At 40.9% G+C, this 17,701-nt stretch overlaps 1 protein-coding gene across 1 annotated transcript; it reads right to left on the reverse strand.

The window, feature by feature from the left end:
• Positions 1-379: 379 nt before the first annotated feature.
• Positions 380-15,975, reverse strand: LOC308082362 (uncharacterized protein). Its single transcript, XM_080424087.1, has 12 exons — positions 15,812-15,975; positions 13,746-13,891; positions 13,539-13,620; positions 13,073-13,208; positions 12,574-12,776; positions 11,118-11,257; positions 8,775-8,916; positions 8,245-8,526; positions 6,421-6,943; positions 5,457-5,813; positions 3,771-4,703; positions 380-2,053 (listed from the first exon to the last, which is right to left on the reverse strand). The coding sequence occupies exons 1-12, from the start codon at positions 15,959-15,961 to the stop codon at positions 1,266-1,268; spliced, it is 3,882 nt and encodes a 1,293-aa protein (XP_080280213.1). The 5' UTR covers positions 15,962-15,975; the 3' UTR covers positions 380-1,265.
• Positions 15,976-17,701: the final 1,726 nt, after the last annotated feature.

Genomic DNA, 17,701 nt, shown 5'->3' on the forward strand with positions numbered 1-17,701 from the left:
GTACTTTTAATACATCGTCTTCTTTCAGTCAACTTTCACAACAGTAATGTAGAGGCTTAATGGAAGAAATACCCTGCTTGCTCAGGAGAATACTCGTTCTGCTGGTTTCAGAGAATAAGGCGTTTCTTAAAACTAACGTGAGAACAAAAACGAAGGGTGCCATTTACTGGTCAAGGACAAAAAAGAAAAGGGATTTATTTCCCCCCTAGTGGCTGTCTTATCAAATGCCCCATATTTATGGAAACAATGAGCATAGAATTCCAAAACGAACCCTATGTGTTTGAGAATGCAGTAGGAACTTAACATTCTACAGACTACATATTTTATGTCATTTATCATCACACAGAAAAAGATTCCAATTCTTTTCAAATAAACTAGGCCCATTTTCCCAGACCAGCGTAGCAACAGCGCACGCATCTTCCCATCCACTACTCCTGTGTCCAAGCTGGGAACTATGATGTACATACAGTATGTGTCGAAGGTCACCAGCTAGATCCAGGAATGGAGACGACGGGTGTAGAGAACAGTCAGACTATGTTCCAATCATCGAGACAACCGCTGTATTACCATTTTGAGTTTTACACATTTATTAACATAAAGAATACGTCCTTCTTCACTCTAACTGTATGGCACTCTAAAACAAATGTTTTCAATGCGGCGGCCAAATGTAAAGGAAGGTAAAATAAATAAAACATGATAGAGAAATTAAATTCACAATTTGTGTCAGTTTAACCACTTTCAACCTGGCAGCGCTTTTTTGGGCATGTCATTTAAAAAACTAAAATAATTTTAAATAACAAAATTTAAAGTCACTTGAGATGCACTATGAAAAATAAGCAAAAATAGCCTAGATTGTAATTTTTTCCTTTTTTTTAAAGCCATTTTGAAATGGGGGGCTGCAGGCAGAGGCTATGAATCCTTAGGGGTCCAAAAGTTAGGGAACTCCTACTTCAAAACCATAACGTTAAGCATGAATTCAACATTATCCCTGTCGAAAAGTAAAGCTCTGTCACAGCAGTGTCAAACATTACATTATGTACAAAAGTTTAACTTGAAAAATAAAAGTTTGAAAACAGAAAATGTTCAGATTTTCATCCCAACATTGAGTCACCACATCACACAGTTAAGCAGTGTAACATACTTAGACATCCCTCTTACAATAAGACATCAGACAATGATGAAGCAAATAAAAACAAATGTAAACAAGAGGCATACTGTACATAAATCAAAATGTGATTCCATGCTTGCACAAAGATGCCTAGTGTTTAGTCAGATAGTTGTGCTTGCACATGTGTGGACTGAGTGTCCATGATCCCTCCATTTACAATGGCAATGATATGCTCAATATTGTGAATATTCTTTTCATGATTCTTTAGACTACTTCTCTCAGTGAAACTCGCGGCACAGAGTCTACACTGGAAAGGTTTTTCACCAGTGTGTACACGGTGGTGTCTCCTTAGAGTATCCATATGGCTGAAACTTTTATCACACATTTTACACGGGAATGGTTTTAATCCAGTGTGGACAGACTGGTGTCTCTTGAGGTTACTTAAATGACTGAAACTCTTGTCACATTGGTCACATTGGAAAGCCCTTTCTCCCGTGTGGACACGCTGGTGTGACTTCAGGAGATACGACGTCTTGAAAAGCTTGCAACAGAAATTACAGGGGATGGGTTCCTTTTCTTTGTAAGTTCGCTTTATGTAAGTCTTCTTTGCTAAAGGTCTGGTAGACAGTCTATGACTGTAAGTTATTGCCTCATCATCTGAGTCTTCTGTCTGGCTGGTGGTGTCTACGATGGTTACAGGGTGGCTGGTGGTGTCTACGATGGTTACAGGGTGGCTGGTGGTGTCTACGATGGTTACAGGGTGGCTGGTGGTGTCTACGGTGGTTACAGGGAGGCTGACTGGGATCTCTCCATCCCTCACCATTTGGCAGTAGACCTTATTGTGAGTCCTCCTTATGTGTTTGAAGAGGAAATCCTCAGACGTGTAGGCGCTCGTACAGTGAGAACAGGCGAAGACCCCAAACTGGTCAGAGTGGAACCTCATTCCTGAGAAAGAAGAGAAGGGGAGAGGCAGGTGAAAATGCTGAGTACAGACAACGTGAAAACCCTCCATCGTCTGTCCAAAAAGTCCCCTAATAGGCACACTATGGTTTCACTGTTAATTTTAAAGGATGACTTCACCCATGGTTAACCCATCTTTATATAATTGGTCCACTCTGAGTCACTCTGTCTCTCAGAGGAGGGCTGTGGACAGTTCAGAAACCCGCCTACCAATGACATCGACAGGGAATCCAAGCCAAAATAAACGGCAGGCTTTATATTCCTGGAAGTTAGCATGCTATAATGGAAGTCATTGTTCTTGCGTTAACCAAATCTAAAAATAAAAAATAAAAATATTGTTTGGAAAATAAATAAAAAATAAAAATATTGTTTGGAAAATAAAAATCTGCCTAACGATGATGTCACTGGTAGGCGGGTTTCTGAAGTGTCCACAGCCCTCCTATGAGACACAGACCAAGTAGGGGGAAAAAGGGTACCATATTATAATGAGCATTAGTGAGGACCAATTATATGAAGATAGGTTGAAAATGGGTGAAGTGTCCTTTAAAAATGGGTGAAGCTGTCCTTTAACTGATTCACTGCCAATCACGTAGATCTACGCGAACCTATTTAAAGCCGCCACGTGCCAATCGCGTAGATCTACGTTAACTAAAAAAAATTATATATTTTTTTTTTCAATTTGACCCAAAGACCAAGGAGATATTTTTCAAAGATCTAGACTCCTATCCACTTCCTTGTTAACTTAAAACTTCTGTATCTCGGCTCCTGAGTACTTTTTCTTTTTCAATGAAAAATCTCTGGCACTGGCTAAAAAAAATATGAAAATACCTCTGGCAGTTAATGGGTTAATGACAGGTAAATAATACAACTGAACGGTCACATAATGTGTTTGATTACCAAATAGGAAAATAGCCGGCCGTTTGTACTGAAGCATTTAACCCTGGTGACTCCATAGTCTATTGGTTAGGATTATGGCCAATATGTGCAAAAGATACATTATATTATGTATTAAGCAACTGGCTGAGAATGAAAAAAAAATAGTTTCCAGTCTTGTAGGCAGTGGCTGCCTTTCACAACAAACTGGGGGGAAAGTAGTGTGGACACAAAGTACCCTAGTCTCTAAGTAAAGTAAATGAATCAATTATACCATTATATATGGGATAATTCAAAGTTATCCTGCAGGCTGAAAGGTCCTGTACACACCTGACAAAGTATGAAATGCAAATACAGTACGACATATACACATTCCTGTTTAGTCCTAGACCTGAAATCAGTAGCCTAAAGGCAAAATTCTACTTTAATGAACCTGCCTGAGTAAGATGTCAGCATTTAAAAGTGGACACACTAGTCAGATATAAAAGAAAAACATTTATGTCATGCTAGCCATGAAATAAATTATCACCAGCGTATGTTCATGGAGACATCCGCATTCATTCTAGATTTTGTGGCTGCATGTACCTAACATTCAAGGACAGACTTGCCCAGCACGAGCAATGTCAACTGTCATAAGAGTAACATGGTGGTCCTAACTCAGAATCAATTGTAGAAGTAACTCAAAGCGGTAAACATGTTGGATTTTCACATTCAAATACATTGTTTTACTGGGTCTGAATAAGAAAGGTTCGTTATTGATTACCACTTAAAAAGGTGGTGTAAGTGATATAAAAAGAGGGAACAAAAGAGTAAAAAACATTTTTTTTACTATATCTACGGCGTTTCCTCGGCATTCCCGGGATTCTCGGGATTCTTGGGATTCTCGGGATTCTTCTTCTGGATCTTGGGCTGTACTCCAACCAGTCGCCGTCGCTGCAGTTGTCGTCTGTTGTTTCCCTCATGTCAGTATCATAAACGCTGTCCTCATACTCTTCCTCGCCGCTGCTGAACTGCTGATGAGGTGCCGGTGGACCGAGAGCATGGCGAACCATGTCCAGTGGAAGTGGGGTAAGGATCACGGCTGCCTCCATGTTTAGTGGGTCTTCGTGTGAATCAACTTTGGTAAGGACCACCCCTGCCTCCAGGTTTAGTGGGTCTGTGTGTGAATCGAGTTTGGTAAGGACCACCGCTGGCTCCAGGTTTAGTGGGTCTGTGTGTGAATCGAGTTTGGTAAGGACCACCGCTGGCTCCAGGTTTAGTGGGTCTTCGTGTGAATCGAGTTTGGTAAGGACCACCGCTGGCTCCAGGTTTAGTGGGTCTGTGTGTGAATCGAGTTTGGTAAGGACCACCGCTGGCTCCATGTTTAGTGGGTCTGTGTGTGAATCAACTTTGGTAAGGACCACCGCTGGCTCCAGGTTTAGTGGGTCTGTGTGTATATCGAGTTTGGTAAGGACCACCGCTAGCTCCATGTTTAGTGGGTCTTTGTGTGAATCGAGTTTGGTAAGGACCACCGTTGGCTCCATGTTTAGTTGGTCTTTCTGTGAATCGAGTTCGGTAACGACCAGCACTGGCTCCATGTTCAGTTGGTCCTTCTGTGAATCGAGTTTGGTAACGACCACCGCTAGCTCCATGTTTAGTGGGTCTTTGTGTGAATCTTGGGCCCTGCTGGTCTGTGGATGTTGTGACTTGGCAGCAGGTCTGTTAGGTGCCACAGGACTTACAGATGTATATAAATAAGGCATATCACCAAGGAAGAAGAACACTGTGAAAAAATAATTCATAACGTTATATGTTACCGTCATCACTTGGATTATGAAATCATAAAAAATTAAAGTCTGTTTTTGTTTAAAGGTCGAAGCTCTAGTCTGATAGTAACCACTGCTACAGTGTATGTTCAGTAACAGGGGTCTCTCCATCTCTCCAGCCCTTAAGTTAACAGAAAATACATTTCGGTCATGGTGCCCAGTCCAAAAATTGCCTAGCAGAAACACTGGTTGCTACACTTAAAAATATAAAACCACAAATGTGAACTGTTCAAGTCATATTCATAGCTACTTAGATGTTTGGCATAAATATTGAGGCATGACATTTTTTATCACGCAGCCTCTAAAGTAGTTAAGTAGAAAGTAAAATGTTCTACTTGTAAAAGGTTCTACTCGCCTTTGGGCAAGTAGAACATGACCTGTACTTGCTGTAGTTTACATTAGCTTGGAATCCCCATCGATTATGTCATTGGTAGACATGTTTCGGAACTATCCATAAGCACACCAATGAGACACAAAGCGTAAAACAGAAATGGTGGAATCTTATAATTAGTGAGTGCTTTAACTGGAAAACAAACTACAATATCAGCTTAGGGTTCCATGCCCCTTGAATTAAAGTAGTACTACTATGGTAGCAATATAGGATTACCAGACGGATGTGAAATGCAATGCTCATCTTATCTGCGTTATATTTTTACAATTATAACATATTATCACCCAGGTATTGAGAGGCCTGGACCTCGGTTATTTACCATTGGTGTTGGCTTGTGGCGTCCTGGTCTTTGAAGTACCATCTTCGTTGAGTTTTCTGCCTTTCTTTTGCTCGTCTTTCTTCTTTTTTGACCAGGACGTGTCAGAATCATAAACACTGTCATCCTCATCCTCCCCGCTGCTACATTGCTGCTGAGGTGCCGGCGGACAGAGAGCATGGCGGACCATTTGCAGTGGAAGTGGGGTCAGGACCACCGCTGGCTTCATGTTTTGTGGGTCTTTGTGTGAATCCTGAGCCCCGCTGGTCTGTGGGTGTTGTGACTTGGCAGCAGCAATGTTAGACGCCACGGGACTCACAGATGTATATAAATAAGGCATATCATCAAGGAAGAAGAAAGCTGAAAATATAAGAAATCACAACATTATGTTACAGTCATCATTGGATTATGTTAACAGAAATCATAAAATGTCACCTGTAGGAACTAAAATGTGTATTTACTATATAATAATAAACAACCCCAGGACTTTTTGTGTGATCCTTTCAGCTCAAATGTCTGACTGTACCTCGTGCTGTTAACACATTCACTGCCAGGGGTTTTATAAAACAGGCTGTAGCTTCTGCCAGCATTTTTAAGCATTCTGACTAATCTTTCAAGAACCACAGAATATTTATTTATCTCCAGTATGATCGGTCCCCTGTTGCTAATCACGGAGGGTGCTTCCGTGGAAAAAAAAAGTCATCGCGATCTCTCGTTCGCTTGTTATACGCCATTGAAAATAGCATGTTAAAAAAAATACATAGGAGCCAAAATACAGAATATTTCCCAAATACTTTCACCAGGAAGTGAATGGAGCAGTAAATCTTTGGATCCTGTTATCTCCTGGCTCTGTGTGAAAAACAAATACAGGCTTCACACTTACGTCAATTACCCCTGTTCAAGCTTACTTTGCTGGTTGAACACATTCAGTGCCTGATTTTTTTTGTAGAATTATCATTTTACTTACCGTTAGGTCTTAACTTCCTGTAATCAGACGGAGTTGACCGCTCAAGAAGTTCTGGGTCTTCTATGATCCACTGCAGGTTACTTATGTTCCGCTTTGGGGGATTCTTCTCCGAGAGCCGTATGAGCTGATACGCTCGTGAATCCTCTTGTGTTTTGCCTAGCTGCCAAAAGCACTGCTTGAGATATTCCGTTGAAGCTTTCTTCACAGAACGTTTGCCTGGATTCCTTCTCTTCTTTACAGAGTGATCGGAGCTGGACTTCAACCGTTTGGCCGTCATGTGATTCTTGTTACATTTAGTCCGACCCCTCTTCGCCCCTGCCACTTTTGTTCTTTGCTGGAAGTTGCTTGAATTGGTGTTTAATTGGAAATCAGGCTCTTTCATGCAGTAGTCAGGAACCCACATCTCCATGATCTCTTCTAGGGCAGCACTCTCCACTGTCTCACTCAGCAGATCTAAACAGTTGGCTCGCAGAGTGATATGGTTCCAGAACTCAGGATCAAAGTGCATGCCAGTCTTCAGGACCTACAAAAAGAGGCAGTAAAAAAAGAAGAAGCGTTGACTATTGTTTTGTTTTTTTTACACGTAAATGTAAAAGTTGCCACCATGAGCTCGATAGCGCACAGGGATTAGCAAATTTCACAAAAAAACAGTAACACTGACATAAACAAACAGTACATGACAGACACTGCAAAACAGAAATAAGATTTTTTTTTTTTTTACTTATACCAGGGCCTGAAATTCAGTTTTCAAAATGGGGGGAATTCCCCCTAGTGGGTATTTAAACACTTTGGAGGAGAGAGATTCTACTTATGCGTTAGTTGTCGGTCTATTTCTAGTCCATCCTTTAATCATTCTTATGGCGGTTCTCTTTTCTCTCCATCTCCATGCTCTATTCTTGTACTATGCCCTCTGCTTCATGGATTTCTAATTGACTTTGTTGAAACAAAAATCATACAAATATTCAGCACAAAATGCCCCCAGGCATGAACGTTATAGAAAAGAATGTCACATGACATGAGGAATTTTATTAACTTGGCAATCCCGGCCATTTTGTGGTTCCACAGATAGAAGGCCCATACATTTTTCCCAGAGATTTCCGAAAATATTTATATAAATTATTTGAAGCCTGGAACCAAGCCATCCAGGCTCCTGGCGAATCATGACCATAAAACATTTGATTCTATATATAATGATTTATGGTTCATGATTCATGTTTCACCAGGAGCCTGGGTGGCCTGGTAAATAATTTATATAAATATTTTCAGAAATCTCCATGTGAAATATGAATCGGCTTTCCATCTGTGGCACCACAAAATGGCCGCCACTTCTATGCCCTATAGTTAATTGAATTCCGCAAGATATTATTATTGACATCATTGGTCCCGTTTGCACCAATGCTTTCGGGATCCGGTGGTTTTTCAGAGCGGTTCCCCTTTAGATTATGATGATTTACGTTTCAGCCAGTTTAAATGATTAACATTTAAGTTCATATTGAAACCTGATTTGGAAGTGAGAGTGCGCTACAGCCATTTTACAGTCTATGGCTACAGAAGAGGTGGCACATTGTAGAAGAGGAGGGAGAGAGCGCACACCACTGAAGACTAGACTACCTGGAACGATACAGCACATATGTCCAGTTGTTGCTGCACATTGGACAATTACATCATATTAATAACAACGCTGTAAATCTGTGCAGAGGTTTCCCACATTCTGAGTGCTAAATTTGCGGGAATCAATAAAAATATACAAAATTCCTGCATCGCAGGCTGAAATTCAGGCCCTGTTTTCCACATATTTGGTCTTTGCGAATACCATTGCACTACCTGGAGGGTTTCAAAGCGAACTTGGTTGCTGACAGGGCTGGCCTGTGCATGGTCCTCCTGGTCAGGGTGTATGTAGAGGCTGAACACCATCTTGAAAGCCTCCACTGTGCGCTCCAGGAAGAAGACCAGCAGAGCGCAGACTTGGCACATCTCCAGGTCATTAGGAAATAGGCCAGCGAGGGTCTTGTAGATCAGGGACTTGGTGGGGACATCACAGGGAAGGCAGGACTGAAGAGCCTTGGTGCACAGCTCCACACAAAACTGGTGCCCATCTTTGCCCAACTAATATTGATAAAACAAGACTGATTGTGAATAATTATGCAAAAGCTGCAGAATAACACTCTGATTTTTACAAGTTTTATCTAATGAAAATATTCCACTTCCATTATTGAAAACTATTGATTTATTGTTATAATTCTCTCCATCTGACTCAGCCATTATTCAGGCATTTTAACTTAAGACACTTGTCTTAATTTGAAGAACAAGCCCACACAAAAATGTAGCTTCTTTCTTACATGAGAAATACTCACCTCTTCCAGAATTACTTTGATGAAAGGGAAGATTGAATTGACATTGGTGGCAGTCAGCATCAGCTGTTGGATCTCCTCAAGTAGAACTTGTTTAGGGGTTTGCAACCGCAATTGGAGTTTACTCCATATGAAGACGAGGTCGCTGTAGGACAAAATTAGTTGACAATTAAGACTGTAAACATTCATTCTATGAGCAGTAACATTAAGACTGCCTAAAGGTAATTTCAGACAGGAAGCGGCCGATGCGGCTATGTAATTCATTTTCAATGAGAGGCAGGCGATTATTTGGGACACGCAGAGAAGTTGAGGGTCGGTGAGGCGAGCGGGTGCGGTCCCGTGAAATTCTCACGCTCGTGCGAAGTTTGTAAACGCTCACGGCAAGAGCTGGATTGTGGTGAGCTTTTCTTTTCCCCGCACGAGGACAAAACAACAATGATCGCGGCACGATCCCGCTGATCCGCGCGTCCACCGCTCCCCGTCTGTTAACTCATTCAGTGCCAATGACGTCGCAGACGTCACGTTTTTCATAAGCCCAGAGTGCCAATGACGTCTGAGACGTCATGAAAAAGAAAATATATATATTCTAAAATTTCTTTCAAAAAAAAGGTTCAGAACCCAAGATATGATGATTTGAAGATTTGCTGCTCCATTCACTTCTTGTTTAACTCCAATCTACAAGCTTACAAAGTGTCACAGCGCAATCCGTTGTGAGCTTGTAGAACTGCTATTATGTTTAAAGTGGTTGCGAGATTAGCCCCGGGTTCACATACAGACCCTTTTCTAGATTTCTTGGCTCCTCCATAAACACGGCGTTAAAAAAAAAACATTTTCCCCCATATGAAAATATATTGAGTGTTGTCCAGTGACACAACCAAGCATATAACGTTAAATTGAATTAAAGACTTGTATTAGTTTTGCAGCTACTTTGCCACACATCAGCACTCCGACTGAAATATTTGAGTAGTTTGGTCATATATATCATGTATATGACAGATATGAGTGCAATGGAGGAGCGTTGTGTGTTCAAAATTAAAATGTGCCCTGATCAGATCCTTCAAATTAAGTAGTTTTGAATTGGAATGCTGAGTGACAATCCACATCTGTATTTGATGCTTTGTCGGGCTCGAACCTAAGCTTAATAGCCTATGTAGGTGGCATGAATTGGTTAATTGTAACCATGAATGGGTTTGTTATTATGATGATTATGTTTTGGTTATGTTAATTGTTTATATATTTGGTCTATGCACAATCACTGGGGTATGTGGATAATTAGGTCACGGGCATAAGGGCAGCACATGATTACCTCAAAAGTATCACTTGTTCACCTGCTGAGAACAGACAGAGAAAATGGGTGTGTGGAAAGCTGTATTTTTGGTTGACCGCTTTATTGTTTTGATTGCTGTGATTATGTTGCTATAAGTTTATGGTGAGCACCATTTAACTAAGTTCTTTATGTTCCTTTAATAAACCCCTTAAAACGTATCGTTCGGATCCAGCGAATCTTCCTTTTGTTAAGCGGAGCGTGTCAGACAATATACAATGGCCCATCTCATCGCCTCTCAGCAACTTATTGAGTTTGGTCTCTTGCAGTCGCATACAGCCTATAATAACCCATATGATGACACAGGCCTGCAAATAAATGTCTATAGATGACGACTGTAGTCTTCTATGAATAGTTGCGGATTTGGAAATGTATTATCTCTCCATCTGTCCAGCTTTAGTAAACACTCAGACATGCATTTTGTGTTGACTCGCCTATAGCATCGTTGACTACCTACATCATCTAGCCCTTCGATCAGCACATTCCGGCCGTGTTGAGCACGATTATGAAACCTTGCCTAAAATCTAGGATTGGGCATGTTTTAAACCGTTTTGTGCCAAACAGTGCCATGTACAAATGGGAATGCAACAGGAATAGTTGTTTGCTGTGCTCAGAACCGGTCTGGCATGCCATTGCCCTACAAGTAACGTGACCTTGTTCCAAGGCTTTGGGAACTATCGTGTTATTTTATAAAGGGTCAAAACAGGCTTGCAGTAATGTCTACGTGTTACAGAGTTTTATAAAACAGAAGAGATAGGTACAAATGCATTTGGGACAAACTTTAGTCTCAAGAGCGTGATGGAATGAAAAGTCAAGAGTATAATTCCACACAGCTCGTCTTTAAACTTGTTAGCCAAAACAAAAACAGTCAAATCAGTGTTGCTGTTGTTCGATGGTGCGAATTAGCAGGTCAAAGTTGACTGAGTCGACTGATAGTAATGAATTTGATATCACCGTCATGCATGCTGGTGTGACTAGCCCTTTAGTATCATTTGTGGACTAATATTGACAGCAAAACCTACCTCAAATGGTCCATGCCTCCTCTACAAAGCTGCTGGGAGAGGAAGGCTCTGGCGAGGGTCAGTACTATTGATTGATCATTTTCCTCGCTCTCCATATTACAGATGATCTGAACAGCATCCTTGCCATCAAGGTGGGCCACCTGGGCAGAAAAAAATCCATTGTCATCACACATTATTCAAATACCATTAGCAAACTGGATAATGTGTATTTGTTACAGTACTACAAGTCCTTGGTTCAATTCCTGCTGAGTTACATGTCCTGTGTTACACCGTCCTGCATAAATAAAGCGCAAGCGCCTCAAAATACTCCAACTAGTAGTACTCTAGTCTATACCATTCTGAGTGTGCTGGTAATAAGAATATTATTAATATAATAAGAATTCCCATGACTAAAAAGGAACACAGAACTCGGGTAGTTTCACAAGATGTTTACATTTTCTGGCTACCAAATCAAGTGGTTTAGGGCTGTCAGTGTCACATTCATGATATTTTAGTTGTCCATTAATGGTCATACGAATATTTGCGATTCAATTACATTTATGTTTGCCTCTTAGGCTTCATAAACAAAAATTGCACAGGTCAGATATGACAATGACTCAAAGAGAAAATGCATGAAAAATGTTTCAACAGATGAATTTATACAAATGAATGGAAACAATTCTGATGATTGTGCGAAATAACTGCGATTATCTCAAATAACTGCGATCAGGTTATTAGGTAGTAATTGTGACAGGCCTAGCATGATAGAGAAACGCTTTCATTGTATTCAAACTGCACATGTAACACAAATCATAACCACAATATTTTGATATATTCCCGATACGACTGAGACTGAAGAACTGTGTTGCATGCTTTCCCCTCTCGTCCTCGAGTTCCCGTCTGCTAGATCAAAACAAAACTGGAAAATCTATTTTTAAAATAATATTTAGAATAACCATAAAATGGTATGTTTAGTAGCTATTAAAAAAACAGACCCAGAGTCCTCCACCATACACATTACACATCTCTGCTGTCGGACAGAATAGCATCCTAGTGAACTATCCTACAGTGTGTGATCCCTAGTCGGGGATCAATCTATAGGAGTGAAAACCACAACAATATATGACAGCCGATTTCAAGAAATAGACTCCTGTAGAGTGAAATGCTTAACGATCAGATGACCCCCCGACCACTTTAAAAGTCCTACAGTGTGTACCTGCCCTTAGTCAGACGGGAAAAAACCTACGTTGGAGTTAGGTGGTTTGAACCACAGTTTGAGGATCCAATGGAGATAGGTTTAGTCAGAAGCGCTTTTTAATATTTTTCATTGGTTCAATATTTGTAAAACCCACACACAGCCGTAAAGTGTGTTCAATAGCTTCAGGAAAAAAAATCTAAAGTGTTGATAGTTGGTTTCTGCCCGACAGCGATGACATGCATTGCACACATCATTATCCAACACAGCCACTCAACCCACCTCTTTGTTCAGACGGTCATGCTGGGAGGTTTTGTGAAGACAGGTGAGGTAGACCTGGAGGAAGAAGTGATGTTGCCCTGCAGTAGGATGCTGAGAGCAGCACTTGGCCAGGGCCATAGCCTCACTGACCCGCTCACAGGTCAACAGGTAGCGTACCCGCAGCTCCAATAACACCGGCAGCTGGGAGCTGATGAATATGTCCACTGTGGGGAGTTAAACAGGAGGAGAAAAGTCTATTTAGTTCCATTATGGAAAGCAACATCTTATACATCTCTGGCTAGCAGTATAACTTGAGTAACGAAAATAAATAAAATATGGCATCGATAGTTGGTAGTGAATGAGAGGATGAAACCATATTGAACATTGCCATTTTGTTTTTCCTAAGAACGCAAATTTAAGATGAAATATTTGCACACACTGAAAATACAACAAAATAAAACAAATATGGTTGTTGATGCTGTGTGCGACAGATATAAAAGACGTTTTCACCATTACAAACCTTCAGTCTGTGGTATTGTGGACTGTTCGAGGATGGACTGCAGAGTGGAGTTTGCCCATGGCCCGCCATCTTGTATGCAACTGCTCACCTGGATCAAATGAACATTCTGATGCCTTACAAGGCACATATGACATTCCTGGAAGACAGCAGAGAAGAAATTGATGGACTAATATAATACACAAAATAATTTCTACTCTATATCAGGGGGGCAACCAGAAAAACATTACATCATACATTGACAATGTCAATGCCACAAAAGCCCTGCTCTGTGTATAACACATCATCACTCAGACATGTGAAAATACACAGGAACCAGGGGAGTGCACACTTGTGTTTTATACTTACACTAAGTAGCATTATAAATATACTGTAGGGGTGTTGCATTTAAGGGGCAACAGTGACAGCTGCTGTCAAAGCCCTTCACAAAAACGAGTAAGCAGATTCAGAAAATGGATTGAAGCCTCACCTGGAATGTAACAGTGAAGCGTTTCAGGGGATCATGACGCAAGTCCTTCTCAGCAAAGAACAGCAATAGCTCAAACACACTCCTATGAAGGAACAGATATCCTATTAATTTATCTCTGGGAAAGAATTCTTGAAATTTGCATCCCGTTTCCTATTCATAGCTGGGGAAAAAAAGGCAAAAGAAAAGACCTCTTCCAGCGTTACTTACAAGGCCAGACTGCTGAGCATGGAGCGCACATCATCACAGCCTACTCGAAATAAGTAAGAGCCTCGAACAAAGTAGCAAAGAGCAACCTCAAGGATCCTGAGTCGAGGCAGTGGAGTCACATGGTGACATGTGTACTCCTCCACCAGCTAGAGAGGAAGAGAGAAAGAGACATAAAATATGAATTGTTAAGAATACTAGAGTTCCATTCCATCTCAGCTTCCATCTCATTCAAGTTTTATAGATTTTCTTTCATATACACAAACAACCCCTTCAGCACTGTACAGAACGGGATAATTAACATCCACAAAAACAAAAGCCCTGACAAGACTAAACACAGCAGCACAGAAAACAACAACCCCTTGACAGGTAGTCACATCCCCCTCCCCCATACTTATCATTAACTCTTGTCCATCAAGAACCCCAGCTCATCTGTCACATCTCCAATATCAGCCCAAAAAAAATCCCACATTCTGCCGTCCCCCTTTGGATCATCGCTTACCCTTGCAATCGTTTCAGCCACTCTCTAAGTTATGGCATATGTGGACGCACGTACGTGTGTGTGTGTGTGTGTGTGTGTGTGTGTGTGTGTGTGTGTGTGTGTGTGTGTTATATATATACACAGACACACACACACATATACATACATACACTCAGTTTCGACTGACACAGCTAAAATAAATAACTACATAGGAATTTTTATTTCACATCAACCCAAAGATTCATTTTTTAATTTTGTTTATAAAAGTCTACTCTGTCACATCTCAGGTTTACAGTAGCCGCAAGCAACTTATGCAGCATCAGTACCTTCCGTTGCTTGTGGCTAGGTTTACAGGTGTAAGTGGGTGAAATTCCCTTTTCGTATTGTGCGTTTTGTAAACACAACAGTTTCAAGTAGTGTTTGTTTGTTGTTTTGGTAAAAGTCCCATTTTTACATGCATGTATTTTTTTTACTAGATAACCTTATTCCCTAGAAGCAGCAGCTGCCCAGAAACGTCTCGTTTGTGTGTGTGTGGATCAAATGCTAAGCTAACCAGGCTAACGCTAAACCGTTAGCATTAGCGGTTAATGAATTAACTTACAACAAGTACATTTAGGACAGTACATAACGGTCATTTACACGAAACACACAAACAAGTCAGTCATTTACACCAGTTCGGGGACATTGTTCAATGTTATTGTGATTATTATGTTGTTCAAAAACACCACAAACACAGGTAGCTTATCAGTGAAACATTAAACGACCAATTGAGTATTTAATTGACGTCGCGCGAGCGTGAGTCTCGACAATGACGTTTTCAGCTGAAAAGGTTGAAATAACCAACTCTATGGAAATAACGAACCGTATTTTTATGTATTTGACAAGCTTGTGCGAAGGGGGGGGGGGGGGGTAGCCAGTGGTGTCTTAGTACATTTACTCAAGTACTGTGTTTTGAGGTATTTTTTACTTTACTGGAGTATTTCCAATTGTCAGTACTTTTACTTCTACTCCGCTACATCTCAGAGACAAATATTGTACTCCACTACAATTATTAGAAAACTTTAGCTACTATAGTTACTTTGTTTTTTTTAATTATCATTAGAAGACATACATTAGCCTCTTCAGCTCTGTTAGCCCTGAAACATAACTGTCATACAAGCGTCATGTGAACCATGTCTACAGCTCTGTATACATTTCGGCCATTTGAAAATAGCGATGCGACGCACTGTGGGCTTGAAGATCTGCTATTTTCTAAAGTAGAATTTTGTGAAAATCTGCATATTGAGTATTGTTCTACTTTTGGTACTTTAAGTACATTTTTATACCAATACCGTTTGTACTATTACTCTAGTACACTTTTTATTCCGGACTTTTACTTGTAACAGTATTTCTACATTGCAGTATTGATACTTTTACTTAGGTAAAAAAAAAAAAGCGTACTTTTCCCACCACTGGGGGGGTAGCAAAAAGTCTCCACTGACGGTTTTAACGTCAGCTCAGCTAACACATTTCTGGGGGAGGGGAAATGTGAAGCCCTGCTAAGGTTCTTGTTGTTGTTGTTATTATACATTCTCTCTCTCTCTCTTACCTGGCTGAAGTCCGAGCAGAAGGTTTGACCACGGTCCACCTGCACGGCGTCGATGGTCTCCGACGAGCCGTTTTTAAACGATTTAAACAAACTCTGCAGTTGCTTCTCGAAGCCCTCCAGGTCGAGTGATGCACAGCCCCCTGCCGCCATACTGCTCGTGTAGCCGTGCGCGTAGCTGCTGCTGCTCAGCTGCTCTGGTTCCTGTTGTAGTTAGTACAATACACACACCCACACACCCTCCGCTACGGAAGCCGTGTAGTGCGCATTGCGTCCCAAGATCAACAATAGAAAACAAGAGTCACTCATAACCGCCAGTCTTGCCAGATTTTGCGAGAGAAACAAGCAACCAGGTCTATGAAAACAAGCCCAAAAGAAGCGATTATGGCCACATGAGCGCTTTAAACATAGTACGTTGGCTATTTCAAAATAGCCGATCTACAAGCTCACGTGCGACGCGTTGTGAGCTTGTAGATCGGCTATTTTCAAAAGAAAGTATTGGAAAAAAGTGAAACGTTTTGAATATTTTAATAAACATTTTAATAACACAAATCTAATTAAGCCCAATTTGCCCATATAAGCAACTACACTTTAGAAACAAGGCCAAAAAAAACGCAACCCGCAACTCAGTATTTACAAACAACTTTACAGAAAAACAAGGCCAAAGTCGCTAATAATAAACAGACATGGCAACACTCACTGATAACTGTCTATCTCGCTTCACTTGAATCACTCTGTGTGACGTAGATGGTTGGTCGCTACCGCCCCTTTTAAGAGACCAGAAGTAGTAGGTCGTGAGCATGAGAAGTGAATGGGGGAGGGGGCATAGAGGTATAATATAACGGGAGGGGGAGGCAGGCAGACAGAGGCAACCCGGGGGGCGTGGGATGGGATATCTTCTTAAATGAATGATGATCTATGCTGCGTCGAGAGAGCGAGGTGATTGGATAAAGCGTTCTGCTTTGACTTTTTTTTATGGCGGTCGGCGATGGCATCTAGATGTTGCATTACTGCCGGCTATTGGATCGGATCTGATAGGGTTAAAATATAGAAAGATGAAGAGATGGTTTTCGTTCAAACTTAAGACCCCAAGATTTGACCAGTCGACATAAAGAAATGAGAGTTAGACAAGAACGGATGAAAGTCCAAGGATGAAACAATTCTGTATTGCTCAGAGCATGCTCACGAGGACAGTACAAGTTACAGACAAGAATAATTTAATCACACTAAAGTTGTAATAACAAACAATGGTATTTATACACAGTTGGACTTCAACGACATCAGACATAGGTGCATCCTTATGATTGGCTTTAAGACCCTCAGACGTAGAATGGAGTTGTAGGATGGACAGGCGTCTGGCTGTAGTAATAATAATAAGTTGTTGTTCATCTTATGGTGTCCTTGTGTACAATTCTCGGTTCCATAAACAAGTCATTCCTTCGATATCATAGGGACATGTGCTCGGTTTTATCTGTGACAGGATGACAGCTGACAAAGGGAATTAGTGACGATGTCAGGTCATGCAGAGATATCGGTCATTGTACAGAGATACAGGTCATTAGGACATTAAACACAAAGCGTTGACCAAGACATGTTTTTAGTGATTGGGAACATATGGAGCCGGTACCAGATACAAATATGGAGCCAGCTACATGGCCTTGGTAGATAAAGTATAGTAGAGTTACAAAAGGCATGTTTAAAAGACTGAAGTACAGGCCCAAAAAGACATCACTATATTAATTTGACTGGTTAGATCGATAGGTCTATATCATATCAATCTGGTCCACAAAACATATAGTTTTAGCTCCATCAGGATCCTTTTGTACAATTTCAACAACAAAACTGTATCTATGCCAGGCAGGGTATCTAATCCTTGATTAATGTACTTGGTCG

Source organism: Gymnoscopelus braueri (genome assembly GCF_963280865.1).
Source record: "Gymnoscopelus braueri genome assembly, chromosome: 3".
NCBI classification, from domain to species: Eukaryota; Metazoa; Chordata; class Actinopteri; order Myctophiformes; family Myctophidae; genus Gymnoscopelus; species Gymnoscopelus braueri.

Coding starts and splice junctions, on each gene's coding strand:
- LOC308082362 (XM_080424087.1), bottom strand. CDS start 15,961: ATGGCGGCAGGGGGCTGTGCATCACTCGACCTGGAGGGCTTCGAGAAG. Junction 12,777..13,072: donor CACAATACCACAGACTGAAG/GTTTGTAATGGT, acceptor AACTCCCCACAG/TGGACATATTCATCAGCTCC. Junction 6,944..8,244: donor TTCGCTTTGAAACCCTCCAG/GTAGTGCAATGG, acceptor CTCTTTTTGTAG/GTCCTGAAGACTGGCATGCA.